Below are 14,217 nucleotides of genomic sequence, written 5' to 3'. Positions count from 1 at the left end.
AAGAGGAGAAGGGCACGACAGAGGATGAGGTGGTTGGATGGCCTCACCGATCTAATGGACATGAGTTTGTGTACACTCTGGGAGTTGGTGATGGACAGGGAGGCCTGATGTGCTGCTGCCCATGGGGTTGCACAGAGTCAGATACGATGGAGCAACTGAACTGAACTGATAATCCTCAGGTACTGGACCTCTGCCAAGTTATTAAGGCTACAAAACAAAAGGTTAATCTTTATTTCACATAAAAGTGCTTTAGGTATTTTTAAGCAGGATTCATACTCCCTTAGTCAGCTGAACTACCAATTCCCTCAAGAATTCTTTATTTGAAATGTGATTTGAAGTTCTCTTAACCCCCTGGTTGCTCTTCAGTGGACATGCTCCAGCTATTGCTCTCTTCAATGTCCTTCTAGATTCGAACAACTGGGCTCCATATACGGACTGAGGGTACAATACAAAGTTGAACTTCTGTCACTCCCTGCATTCTTCTAGGCATTACACATCTAAAAATTAGAGCAAGGAAACAGTAGTTGCTTTGGCCACCAACTGTTCTATTGAGTCTGACTGTTGTGCCATGCCCGTGACCCTGACCTCTTTCTTCCACTTCCCCCTTGCACTCTGCTCAGCTGCTCAATACAACTAACGTTACTGAGGACTCGCTTTGGGTGTCACACTCATCAGCCTCTTTGGAGAACTAGACATGTTGCTTGTCTTCAAGGAGTCACAGTCTCATTGGTGAAATTTGGTTTGCCTCCCAAGAAATAATTAATAAAGAATGTAATCAAGGGAACAATCTTTCCTCTGGACCCCTCCTTGGAGCTGCTAATAATAGCAGTTGGTAGATTTCTGGGTAGGATTGAAAGCAGATCTCCCAGTTCAAATGCCAGTGCAGAACTGGCTTCAAGCCCAGCCTATCAGGAGCTTTGTCAAATGTTTGTCATTGCCTTGACCTTGACTGCTGCAGACTGAGGCCTTTGAGTTCCATCATCTGCAAAGAAAGCTGGGACACCTACAGAGACTGATGTCTCCAAGGCCCATGGAACAGCCTTCCAGCACCTGGCACCTGCCCAGTGCCAGTCTGGAGTGTTCAGGGAGAAAGGTTCACTCAGATATTGGCATGAGCTGGCCTGTGTTTGGGCTTCTGGGAGACAGCAGGTTTAATTTGCTTTGACAGTCCTTTTCCCCAGGAGGAAATTTACCCAAACACCCTGCCTTCATCACATTCAGCACATTGCCTGTCTGCTTTCCTGTTTTTCCTATGGGGAGTTTCTGTGTGTTTTATGTGTGTGTGCGTGTTCACCCCCAAGAACCCACGTTGCCTTCTCTGGATTCATTAGACCAAGTCCGTGTGTTGCTTTGGTTCAGAAATAGAAGACATGTGTGACCCTCCCTTAAAACCAAAATACCAACTCTGCCAAGTGCTGGGCAAACCTCTTTCCATGCACAGTGTTACACTGTTTGCTGTTCAGACTAACCCTCTGAGGTGGGTGCTATCGTTAACCTCATTTCACAGATGGAAACGTGTTTAGAGACAACTTTGCCAAAGGGCTTCTAACTAGTATGGCACATGCGTACCCAGTAAGTCTCTTCAGTCTGTCCGACTCTTTACGACCCAGCCCGCCAGGCTCCTCTGTCCATGGGATTCTCTAGACAAGAATAGTGGAGTAGGTTGCTGTGCCCTCCTCCAGGGGATCTTCCTGACCCAGGGATTGAACCCAGGTCTCTTAACTTCTTCTGCATTGGCAGGTGGGTTCTTTACCACTAGTGCCACTTGGGAAGTCCAACTAGTATGGTACCAAAGCCCACACTTATGGTCCAGGCCACCTACCATAAACTTTGACTTCAGACTAAACTTGATTCACCTACCAGATTCACCCTTGTAGCTCTGTGACTTCAGCTCTTGGTCTCCATCTCAGACTGTGAAATGGTGGCAAAGGTACCAATTTCTCATAATTATAAGGAATAAATTAGAATATATGAGAGACCTTTCCCAGTTCCATGAGAGAGAATGAGAGGGTCTCTATTAGAGTAACTGTAGAATTAACACTCTGCCTGTGCTATCTAGTTTTTTTCCCTTTTTTGGTTGTCAGTAATAAATCCAACCCCTCTTCAGGATCAAAGAGGATGTAATAGATGGAACTTGGAGTATATATTTCACCAGCTGTAGTCAAGTGATGTATTCAGTCATCCAGTTGGGTGTTTTGTAGTCTACATTCCCTCCCTCTTGCCTGAAGCATTAGCATCCAAACTCCTAAGGAGAAGGAGGCATCAGAGAGTACACCTCTCTTGGGCAGTAGGTGGACCTTGGCTCTTTAGACAAGTGCTTTCAAAGAGTTGCCAACATCCACTTTTACAACCTCAGCAGAGACAAGAGAAGCAGAGGAAGGAGCTGCTGTCGGCAAGGGTGGCCTTCTGTTAGCTGGGACATATCCCAGGTGAACAATGCATGGAGGAGGTGCTGGGCGGGAGGGATAAGTGCTGGGTGAGCAGAAGAGCGAGACAAGGATGACTAGTGGGCTCTGACCTTGTTCACAGCTGGTTCCTTCTGTCTTTGGTGCTGGGGTCCAGCCTCAGGCCCCAGTCACCGCAAAGGTCTGCCTGCTCAGAGCAGAGCCTGAAGCGAGCCAATGAAGGAGACAGGCCTCCTCTCCTCTCCCCTCCATTCCCCCTGTGAAACAGCAGGGCTCAGGCCGCCCAGTAGCCCTCTGACAGGCAGGATGTTCCCCTGTGGTCTCCCCTTGTTTCCTATAAAATCAGGCTCCAGGATTTCAAAAGAGAAAAGCAGGACAAGTGGCAACTGAAGGCAGGCTTTCCCAGGCATCAGTCTTAGACTCGGGAGACATACTCACCAACTGTGATCATCTTTCACCTTGACATGGTGATGCTACTGGATTATCCATGGAAAAGGGAGATGAACAGACAAAATGAGGCACTGCTGTGGGCTCACTGAGGCCTCTGTGTTTTCCCGTCTCCTGTGTTTTCTCCAGGAAGGAGCATCGTTGTCTTTTTGTCCTTCTGCAAAGGCCCCTTTGTATTTTGAGCAATATTTTGTTCAACATTCAGAGAGCACGCCCACTCAGAACACATGTCCAGAGAACAAGCTCAGGAAACATTTAAACTCTGCGTTCCAGTATTGATGGAAGGAAAAACAAGTTCCTGAAAATCACATTTCTAGCAGAACCCACTGTTATGATAGAAAAGCAAAAGCTAGGAGAAAGCTCCCTGTTCTCCAACATACCATCTACCGAATTATGAAAATCAGTTATGTACAGGCAGCTGAACTTTTAATTCAGATCTGAGCAGACCTAAGGTACACCTTCTGCTACATGAAGGCCACTGCAGTTTAAATGTGAGCAAAGCAGGAAGGGACTGTAGGGGGGAAAACTCACCAGACACTAATTGGAAACATAGCAACATGTTTATGCAATAAAGTTCACACTTCTCCCAAGCCAGTGGGTGTCACTTCTGCACTAGCGTTTAGCTTAGAGATATTTGGTCAATGGAGACTCATTATCTGTAGGATTCCAAGTGGACCCCAAGTAGTTGAAATCCTTCCAAGCAGAAGAAAGACTGTATACATAAACATTTCATCAAGGAGAAATAGTCTCCAAATGTCTCGCTTCTACTTCCGTGTTGCCATCGTAAAATTACTCCATGTCTCCTAAAACTCCTGCCTTCGCTGACACCAACAGCCTGCGGCAAGTTTTGTAGCAAACAGGCTTCTAGTCTGTCAGATTCAGCAACCAACACAATATTCAGTCACAGAAAACACACCTTTTCACTAGGAAGACATTTTGGATTTAACAGGTTTGTATCTTACGGACTTCATAAATCAAAATTTAGAAAGTCTGTGACCCTTACCTGCAGCCAACCCTGTTAAAAGCACAGCTGGGAATTATGGCCACGGTGTTGGGAGATAGATGTTATACCACTGGGTTTGAGCAGACCTGGACCATAGGATTTTAGACCTGTGAGGGATCTCTGAGATCATCTAGCTGAATTCTTTCAGGGACAGCAGCAAACGTTCATTGAGGCCCTTCTTTGGAAACCAGGGTAAATGCATAGGTGAATAAACTCGGCTTCTGTCCTCAAGAAGTACACAGTCAACCCTGTAGGCTGCCTGGTCCTTCAATAGGAGCTACAGAAAAAGTCCCAGGAGTAACTTAGCCTGTTGAAGAAATGAGGAAGACTTGTCCAAAGAAGTGACATATGAATTGGATTTGAGTAGGAGTAGGAGTCGCCTAACAGGGGAGAGCAAACACAAGGACGAGGACACAGGTGCAGGAAGATCAAGGGACATGACCAAGGTCCTGGAGCCCTTCCGTAGTGGCACAAGAGGTAGAAGCAGGCCTTTGGCTCTCTGTCCTTTATTCCTTCTGCAAGACTGCAGATGGAACCCACCCTCAAATTGCACCATTAGCCTGAAGTTTAAAGTGAAAACAATCTTGCCTTAAACTTTACTTAAAATTCTTATTTTTATTTATGTTTTTGTTTGTTTGCATTGGGTCTTCACCGCTATGCACGGGCTTCTGTGTTGACTTCCCTTGTTGCCGAGAACAGGTTCTAGGTTGTGACGTAGGCTCTAGAGAGTGTGAGCTCAGTAGTTGGGCACACAGGCTTGGTTGCCCCATGGCATGTGGAATCTTTCTGGATCAGGGATTGAACCCATGTCCCCTGCATTGGCAGGTGGACTCTTAAAACACTGGACCACCAGGGAAGCCTCTCTTATTTTAAAAAGAATGTTAAAGAGAAAACATCCTAAGTTATCCTTTATAAAAAAATAGTTTTTAAGAAGCCCCTCCTAACATAGAGGCTTAACTTAAAGGCATGTAGATTCTTCCCACGTGGCGCTAGTAGTAAAGAATCCACCTGCCAATATAGGAGATGCAAGAGACTTGGGTTAGGAAGATCCCAACCCAAATGGAGGAGGAAATGACAGCCCACTCCATTGTTCATGCCTGGAGAATCCTGTGGACCTACAGTGGGCTACAGTCCATGGGGTCGCAGAGTCAGACGCAAGTGACTAAGCATTATTCTTCCAGGCAAAGCCAGTGGAGAGCTGAGATGCTCAGCTCTGCCGGGTCCCAAATGGCTTCTGAAACCTTGAATTGAGAATACAGACTAGATTAGACCCTCCTGTTCTTAACTCTGTGTTGGTGTAGTATGCTGTTCATATTATCAGAGGGACAGCAAGTGAAGGAAATTTCCCACTCATTTGCACATTTGAGCCCCTTTTCAGTCATTTCCCAGTTGGTAATGGCAGACAACTGGGAAAAGACCTTTCTGGGGAACGCACTGTGCCATGAGCTCCTCAACATCTCCCACCTTCCACCATCTACCTGTACTCAAGACATCCTTCACGCTTATCTCCTCCCAGAAGCCTTCCTCCACTGGTTTTGCCCCATATCAGCTGCTGTTGCATTGGTCCTAAGTGATTTCCTGGTGATTTAAGACTCGCTGCCCTTGTCAGGATGTCTTTTCTGCACAGAAGCTTATAGAATTTTAGAACAGGAAACAGTCCTGGGAATCATCTCTGCTATCACCTTCATTTCACATATGAGGAAGATGAGGCCCAGAAATGGTGGGTGGGGAGGAAGTTGCTTTAGGTTCCCAACATGATTCTGGAAAAATGGGCCCCAGAATCAGGTCTCCCTAGATCCCTTCAAGCTCTGCAAGTCCTAGAATTCACTGCCTTCCAGCTGGTCCCTTGCTGTCATCAGGACTGGCCTCACTGAGTCACAGATCTGCCTCGTTCATTCCTGGCTGTGGCTGAGAAGTTCCTTCAAGGTCCAGATGACACAGCATCATTGACACAGCAGGCTTGGGGTCCAAAGGCCTAGATTCAGATTCTGCATCCATGAATTAGTATCTCTTGAGGCCTTCAGCAAGTCCCTTCATCTCTTTGTCAGCCTCCTCGTGGTGTTGTTGCTGTTTGTAAAGTAGGAATATTGATACACTTGAAGATTTGGTGGCAGCAAGATGAAATAAGCTTTGTGGAAATAGGTGGCACAAAGAAGCCATTCAAAATACAGTGGCTTCTTCCTTTATGCCATATCTAGCATGATTGAGAAACGGGCTAATCCAGATAAACAGATTTTCTATATAGCATGTGTACTAACTGGAGCTACAAACCACTGATTAGTTTTTTTTACTAAAAGCTTCCTGCAGTGAAGCCTGTATTTCCTTGACATGTCACACAGATGATACCAAATGTACCAGGATGCGTTAGAGAAATGAGCAGCCCTGCAGAAAGTGGGCACTCATTGCAGAGGCTGGGGATATGGGAAGGGCAGAGGGGGCGTGAAGGAAAATCCCAATGCCTTTTGAAGGAGCTTGGCTCTTTTCATTTCGGCAAATGGGGGGCAGGGGGCACTGAAGAGTTTTTAGGAGGAGGACAGGCTGAGATCTGTTTCAGAGAGGTGGCTCAGGCTGCTGGGTGGTGAATGAATCAGGGTGGGAGGAGGAGGCCAACCATGAGGCTGTTGTGTTAGCCCCCGTGAGAGATGGTGGCGTCTGGACCGAGAGATGGAGAATCAGAGGTGGGAAGAGACCGATTTACAAATCCCCAGTAACTTTGTGGAAAAACAAACAAACAAACAAACAAACTGGATTCACAGATTATCAGCCCATTATGAGAAAAATATAAACCACAAAAAAGTGTGAAGACCATAGGTATCACCCCATCACCCAGCCTCCAAAGATAACCACTAACGAGTTAAACCATGCATTTGCTCCCAGTGTTTTTAGCCGAAAAATTTCTCTGCATTTGTAGATACAAATTTGATTTATAAAAAATTGGTTTAGGGACACATTTCCCCAAACACATCTCTTAATGTCAGCTGAGATGCACCTCAGCAAGAGTAAACAGAACATACATTTTTAACTTGATTGACTCTTCAGTGACTGCGTCAAAAGCGCTCGAATGTGTGGGTCGTGGTTAACCCGAGGCTGGATTCCCGGGCCCTCTGTTTGGGTAAAGAAGCCTCTGTTTGCAGCTTTGTTTCTCTTTTCTCCCACAGAGTCGGTGGATAACTGCCCCAGCAACTGCTATGGCAATGGGGACTGCATCTCTGGGACTTGCCACTGCTTCCTGGGCTTCCTGGGCCCTGACTGCGGCCGAGGTGAGAGCCCTGCCCCACCCCGTGGGCCTGCGGGTCCCAATCCTCAGGGCAAGGGCAGAAATCCCGGCCAGCTCCCGCCTCTCGGGAGAAGGGCTCCCAGGGGCCGGTCCGGTGGGGCCCTGGCGGGGAGGTCTGCAAGCAGAGCCCTGTCCCAGTCGTGTTATCCACTGTGCATGCCCGGGGAGGTCAGGAGGCAAGGGCAGCCACAGGGAACTGGACACGGGGTCCTTTGCAAAAATAGATTTCCCCTTGGAGGACCAATCAGCGTTTGCCAAGCGTCTTTGACGTGCATCTCCAGCGAATGTGGTTTGTCTCTGTCCTTGGGGAGGGGCCTGAGCTGCTGCTCCGTTGCTGTCTTATTACAACGCAAGCGGAGTATTGGCAGAGACCACCGAGGGGAGGGACTGGGAGGCGAGACTTCTCTTCACACGGGACCCTAATGCTGCCTCCTCTTCAGGCATGTACGATGCTAATGGTAATCACTGTGGGGAGCGTTTAAAGGCTGCCTGTGATTTGCCTGAGCATTCAGGTTCCATTTCTGTCCTGGAAGAATTAACAAGAAAAATGCTACCGGATGATCGGTGGTCCTGAGAATTTGGCACTCCTCTTGGGGAAAGGAAAAGTCCCCTTCCTTTGGTTTCTCCACCTCTTGCCTCATCCCACAGGTGTTTGCTTAGCGCCCTTTAGGACTTGGTCCTGTGCTGGACACCAAGGTTGCAACACTGAGCAAGACTCAAGCCCAGGACCTCTCAGTCGGGGAGAGTGACAGAGAAACAGATGATGATCACAAAGCAGTCAGTGACGGGTGAAGCAGACTAGAGCAAGTTAGATGCAGAAACATCTGTCAGCGTGGAAGGGTCCTAGCTTGGGTGGAATGAGGAATAGGAAAGGCTCTCCAGGTGAAGTGACACTGAAACGCAGACCAGATCCTTGAGTTTGTTCATCAGCAGAAGGCAGAGATGGCTTTCCAAGCTGAGGACACAGCGCCCTCCAAATGCCATGCCGTGATGCTGCTCTGGGGCTTCTACTTGTTCTTCCTATCATGAAACAGCATAGACTCAGGCTGACGCAGCAGAGCCAGCAGACCTGAGGAAGCATAGTGATTACCTGCTGAGTGCTTTAAAAAGGAAGGAGGCCAGGTGGGAGCCGGGAGAAGGTGGCGCAGAGAGAAAATGAGGCATTCCTCCTAACATGAATTACTGTCTCATCCCATATGCACTTAAAGTTAAGAGTCGTGTGTAAAGCAGCCTTATTGTATCTCGGTAAGGCTGTCGGTACTTAGAGCACAATGCAACGTAATTTATTTTTATATAGTGTCCTTCGTACAGATGATCACAAAACCTTTTACGCTAAGTGGCAGAGTAGAAAGATAACACTTTAAAGACCCACACTGGGCTCAGCTATTCTCTTCTTGGAGCAGTGGCGTGTGGGGCTTCAGTGGAGGCTGGAAAGACAGGGAAAGCTGGAGAGTGGCTGGGTTAAAGGTGACACGAAGTGGTCCAGCACGTGAGGATGGAGGAAGCGAAACGCAGCACTACTAGGAGGAGAGTCCTGCTGGAGCGGTGCGGGGCGAGCAGCAGGCCAAGCTGTCTTTTGCAGCCAGCCCAAGGAACAGATTGAAGCCTCCTGTCTAAGGAGCCTGGCGACCACCATGCAGTCACCAGTAATGAGGGGGACAGGAGAAAGCAACGTTCAGTGGGCCCCAGCTGTATTCTTTAGGCCCTGCACTCTATACTTTAACTGACAGTTCCAGACGTGTTTTAACTGGAATGAAGTAAAGCAAGAGAAGCAGACAGGTGGACACATATGGGAATTATGGCAAAGTACTTGAAGCCCGGGGTGGAAAGGGACAGACGGAGTATACCAGGGCGCACATCGACGCCAGGCTCCCGGCGCTGTCTCCGCAGCTTCCTGCCCCGTGCTCTGCAGTGGGAATGGCCAGTACATGAAGGGCCGGTGCCTGTGCCACAGCGGCTGGAAGGGTGCCGAGTGCGACGTGCCAACCAACCAGTGCATCGACGTGGCCTGCAGCCACCACGGCACCTGCATCATGGGCACCTGCATCTGCAACCCCGGCTACAAGGGCGAGAACTGCGAGGAAGGTAGGACCCCAGGTCCGGGGGGCGGCAGCTCGGCTCCTGCCCGTGAGACAGAGATGGCTGGCGGGCCTCCCCGGGAGCAGAGGGAGCCTCCAGAGCAGGCCTGCCACCGCCACCCCCGCGCCAAGCCAGGACGTCACTGGCAGCAGTCACTAACCTAAAGCGAGAGGACAGGTCCCACTCAGGGAGGGGAAGAGAAGGGTGTGTATTGAGCACTAACCATGTGCAAGGTTCTGGGCCAGAAGCCTGGTGTCATTTAACTTCCAGCGCTAGTAGGTGCTGAAAGTGAAAGCACAGTCGTATCCAACTCTTTGCGACCCCATGGACTGTAGACCACCAGGCTCCTCTGTCCATGGAATTCTCCAGGCAAGAATATTAGAGTAGGTTACCATTCCCTTCTTCAGGGGACCTTCCCGACCTGGAGATTGAACCCAGGTCTCTTGCATTGCAGGCAAATTCTTTTATCATCTGAGCCACCCAGGTGCTAGTGGTAAAAAAAAAAGAAAAAAGAAAAACCTGCCTACCAATGCAGGAGACATAAGAGACACAGGTTTGCTCCCTGGGTTGGGAAGATCCCCTGAAAGAGGGCATGCCAACCCACACTAGTATTCTTGCCTGGAGAATCCAGTGGACAGAGGAGCCTGGCGGGCTGCAGTCCATGGGTTCACAAAGAGTTGGACATACATGACTGACTGACTGAGCATGCACACATGCCTACTAGGGAGGGGTAATCATCTCGATTTTATAGTTGAGGAAACTGAGACTCAGGGAGACAGATGACCTGCCCAAGGTCCCACGGCTGGTGGATGGCAGAGCCGGATTTGAGCCCAGTCTCTCTGGCTCCACAGTCTCAGGTCTTTCTCCTCCCCTTTAAGCATCTTTGCTCTCCATTTCTGAATTTGAGTCTCTTGTAGACCTCCAAAGGTTGCCTTCCATTGTCACACCCTTCTGCACGTGTGAATATGTATATGTGTGTGTGGTCTTGTCTGTAGCTCCTAGGTATTCATAGGCGTGTCTCCCTCCTTCATAAAGTAAATACACGCCTGTACAGAATGAGGTTTAAAAGTGAACTGCTAACTCAACAGTGATGTCAGTTGTTCCCCAGAAAACCTAACGAGTTGCGATAAGCCAAACTGGTCTGTCTCGCAAATGAGAACCCTGAGGCCCGGGGAAGGGCATCAACACGCCCATGGTCATAACATTACCTGATGGCAGGGCCAGAATTCAGCCCAGGTCTTCCAACCTCAAACCCTGTACTCTCTCCTCCTTACCACATGGGATTTCCCGATGAGAGGAGGGGTCTTATCACGAGCAATAGAGAGTAGCTGTCAGGAGTACACACTCTGGCGTTAGATGTGAGTTTGAGTCCTGGTTCTGCCACACTCACTAGCCTCAGACTCCTCATCTGTAAAATGGGAATTCCTTTTCACAGAAGGTCATTGTGAGGACTGGATTAAATGACTCATGTGAAGCACATAGCTCAGTGTCTGACATACAGGAAATGCTCCCTGAACGTTAGCTCCTATATCATTAGCAGCTTTCTGGAGACAGCTGAAGCATGCTTCCTGTTTCACTCCATTCACTGTATCCAAGGCCTTTTGAAATGGATGGACCTTGAAACCGATGGGCGATGTTAATGGTCATAACCTCCTACTGTTTACTGTCTAGGGCCCTGGCACTTTCTCCAGTGGGTACAAGAGGCTCCAGGGAGAGCTAGTCTTCTAATCTACTGGGGATATAATAAGTAGTCCCCTCTCAAAGCATCATTTCCCCTAAAATGAGAGAACATAATGGGCCCATGTTAAAAGAACAGGGAGCGGGAAGGGATTAGTGTCTGGAAAGCATCCGTCTCCTCTGAGAGACAGGCTGTCTGCGCTCCCCAAGTGTGACTGGAGATCCTGATTCAGACCTATTAACTTTGATGCGGATTACCTCGGGCTGTCTGAGCTCAACCAGGGGCCTGGTTCCCTTGAACAAAGGCGTTGGCTTTCTCATCCTGATGACGCTGACCTTCGTCTGCTTCCCCTTTTCATTTTCATCCCTTGAGGCGAAGACGCTGTGAAGGAAAGAGAAACAAAGAAGAGATCCCTCCTGAAACGTGGGGCCGTCCCACCCTGGGTCCCACTGTGTCGAGTGGGTCAAGGAGGAGAAGTTGTCCTTCTCCTGATCAGCCAGCCCTGGGCAGTGCCCTGGAGGGCCAGGTCACTTACAGAGAGATAGAAGTTATTTAGCAATTTGATTTACATTACTGTTTGAAAAGAAGGGTTTTCACTCCTGGTCTCTGTTCTGAGAAGGGCCATCTGGTCCTGATTCCTCTTATTTCTGTTTCTCTGCTAAAGCATCCTTGCAGATTCCTTGTGTTTCGAGTGGGGGTTTCCTGGGCCTTCGTCCGATCCCCCAATCCCCTGTCTGTTCTAATAGGTTTCACTGTGTTTATAAAACATCAGCTAACAAGCTGACTTCTTTCGCTCTCTCCTTCTTTCTTTTGAAGTTTATCGTCCCATTATTTTTTTTAAAAAAGCCTGAACTGCACCGAGAGGACGCTTAGAGGGGCCTGGGGGAAGGGCAGAGGGGCCAGACCTCAACATTTTACTGTGAAAAGTGAGCCACTGTGTTTCGGGTCCTGAAGTGCCTCGGGTAGCTTGTGTGGCCACCGAAGCGTGGAACATTTGGGGAAAAGAGCTGTGTTTGTGGCCTGGCCATGCAGGCCCCATCATCTCATTTGTAAGCCAAGCATCTGCCAGAAATTTTGGCTTGAATGGCAGGCTCTGCAAAGGGGAAAACAAAATATGACTGCTTGGCTCCTCTTCTAAGAAGAAACTAAGTTAGACTGTCTTCTGCCCAGAGCCAAGCCCACCTCCCTGCCAGCTTCTCCCGTATTTCTTCATCTCCCCGACCCCAAGCCTGCTGATCTTCCCATGTTATACCCAGCATCCTACCAAATAAATAGTATTGGGGAAAGTATCCCAGTGTGATGGAGAGAGATCATTTTAATTCCATCCTAAGGTTCCTGCTTCCCTAGAGACCCCAGACAGGGTACACAGATGCACAGTCAACGTGGGACCTTCGGCAGAGAGTCACCGTGGCATAGATAACCACCCTGGCTTTGGGCCCGTGTTCTGGCAGGAACCTCAGTCAGTTCAGCCAAGGTTTCCTGGAGCCGCTATGCCCCCTTGGTGCAGGCCTCCTTAGAACTCCTTTGTGCTGCTCCACACTTGCTTTACCAAGCTGACCTCCCGAAGCAATGATTAATTGATGATGAATTGCTTGGAGGTAGCCCCTCATCAGTTCTTTCTGCTCTTTCTTCCCTGCCTGGACCAGCTTCTGAGAACTTCAGATTCACTTTGCTGGTTCCTGGGTCCCCATCAGACTTATTATGTCTGAGAAACAGGACTGTGACGCCAAGGGCCTCTTGCTGAACTTGGCACCCTCTCGGCTTGCTCCACTAACATTGCAGATTTATAGATTCGACCTCAAGGGCGCCTCAGAGACAGCTTCAACCCCACGCTGGGGTCCGGGCACTCACAGAACGGGAAATACCTTTACAGGTCTCGGGATAGGAACTGCTGAGTCATTTCCCGTCAAATTGGAAAATTCTCTGGGTCTGGGGAATTATCCTAGCAGCCTAATGGGCCAGAATAATCCTTCTGAGGTCCTGGGATCTGAGGCAGGTCATGAAAATTTATCACTGCTATTATTTTTATCATTTTTAATTAACAGAAACTGCAGCAGGTCATGTGTAAACCATTATTAAGTGGTGTCCAGAGACTGCAAGAGAAGGGATTCTTTGCCTTCCTGTGGCTTTATTAATTCTCCACTTTGCCCCTTTCTTTCATTGTTTCGTTTTCTTTTGATTTCTATTTTTAACCATTTTGTGTGCTTGTGTCTGTATTCATGCGTTACATGTATTTTGGAACCAGTAAGATTGCAAAGGAAATAGCAAGAGATTTGTACCAGGAGAGAATGCTTCAAATTTAAATTCCTCCACTTAACCACTGTGTAATCTTGGACAAGTCATTTAACCTCTCTGTGCTTCAGTTTCCTCATCTGTGACACGAGGGTAACAGTGGTATCTACCTCAAAAGGTTGTTGTTAGGGTTAAATCAGACAATGTATATAAAAGGTTTAATAGTAGGATATAGCATAGAAGAGACACTCAACACTAATTACTGTTGTTACTGTTGCTATTATTGTCGCCATGTTTTTAATCCCGTGGTTGCTCCAGACCTTTGATCTTCTTACCTATCACTCAAGTAGTTACACTGAGTGCCTTTAAAAACCCAGTGAAAGAGCTTTCTTAATAAGCTAGCCCTCAAAATGAACAACCTGTTCCCAGAATGCTGCTCTTCGTAAAGTCTCTGTCCACGTGTGTCTGTGACTCTAATATACTCCGGCTGATTTCCTGACTCTTGTGGAAAAGTCAGGTACATAGGGTTATAAAATTTCCCTTGATAGATGAAGTAAAAGCACATCTGAATTATAAATGAGTGCTAACCACCATCTGCCCAAGTCATGCTACTGAATGTCCTGGTAGAGTGGACAGGTAAATTCTTTGAAACAGTTTACAGTTTATACTGCCCTTTCAAAGCCTCAGTATCATTTGGTCTTCATAGCAACCTGAGAGGTAGGTAATTTTACCAAACCTGCTTTATGCATGGAAGCCCAAAGCAGATATGTGACACAGCCATAGTCATAGACCCATTTCCGTTTGTCTTGTGACCTTTGACCTTAGGACTTCAGAGGTCAAAGGCTACATTATTTCCTCTGCAGCATATGGCTTTCTCATGAGCCCTGTAAGGAAGAATCTGACTACATTCATAGAGGCAGCTCCATCAACACTCTTAACAACAGCTGCACAATAAGCCCCACCGCACTCCGGGACCTCACTCTCCCCTTCCACTTGCAAAACAGATCGAATCCCCTCCCTCCCTCTAGTGCACGGGTGATCTAACAGCTCTTTGGTTGACTAGAGAACACGGACCAGCCGTTAGCCAATTCTGTCT

The 14,217-nt window shown here is 48.1% G+C and overlaps 1 protein-coding gene across 11 annotated transcripts in view; it reads left to right on the top strand.

Annotated features, from left to right (window-relative positions):
• The window catches only part of TENM4 (teneurin transmembrane protein 4), a 1,822,236-nt gene that overhangs the window by 1,649,484 nt on the left and 158,535 nt on the right, over positions 1-14,217 (top strand). For all 11 annotated transcript variants that reach the window (XM_027532088.1, XM_027532098.1, XM_027532094.1 and 8 more), the window contains 2 exons: positions 7,014-7,115; positions 9,023-9,217. In XM_027532088.1, the coding sequence (XP_027387889.1) occupies positions 7,014-7,115; positions 9,023-9,217 (297 nt within the window). The remainder of the gene's footprint in view (positions 1-7,013; positions 7,116-9,022; positions 9,218-14,217) is intronic.

The sequence above is a fragment of the Bos indicus x Bos taurus genome, chromosome 29 (assembly GCF_003369695.1).
Source record: "Bos indicus x Bos taurus breed Angus x Brahman F1 hybrid chromosome 29, Bos_hybrid_MaternalHap_v2.0, whole genome shotgun sequence".
Taxonomy (NCBI): Eukaryota; Metazoa; Chordata; class Mammalia; order Artiodactyla; family Bovidae; genus Bos; species Bos indicus x Bos taurus.
The sequence above is the reverse complement of the archived record's forward strand: the minus strand, read 5'-3'. Positions and strand labels throughout refer to the sequence as shown.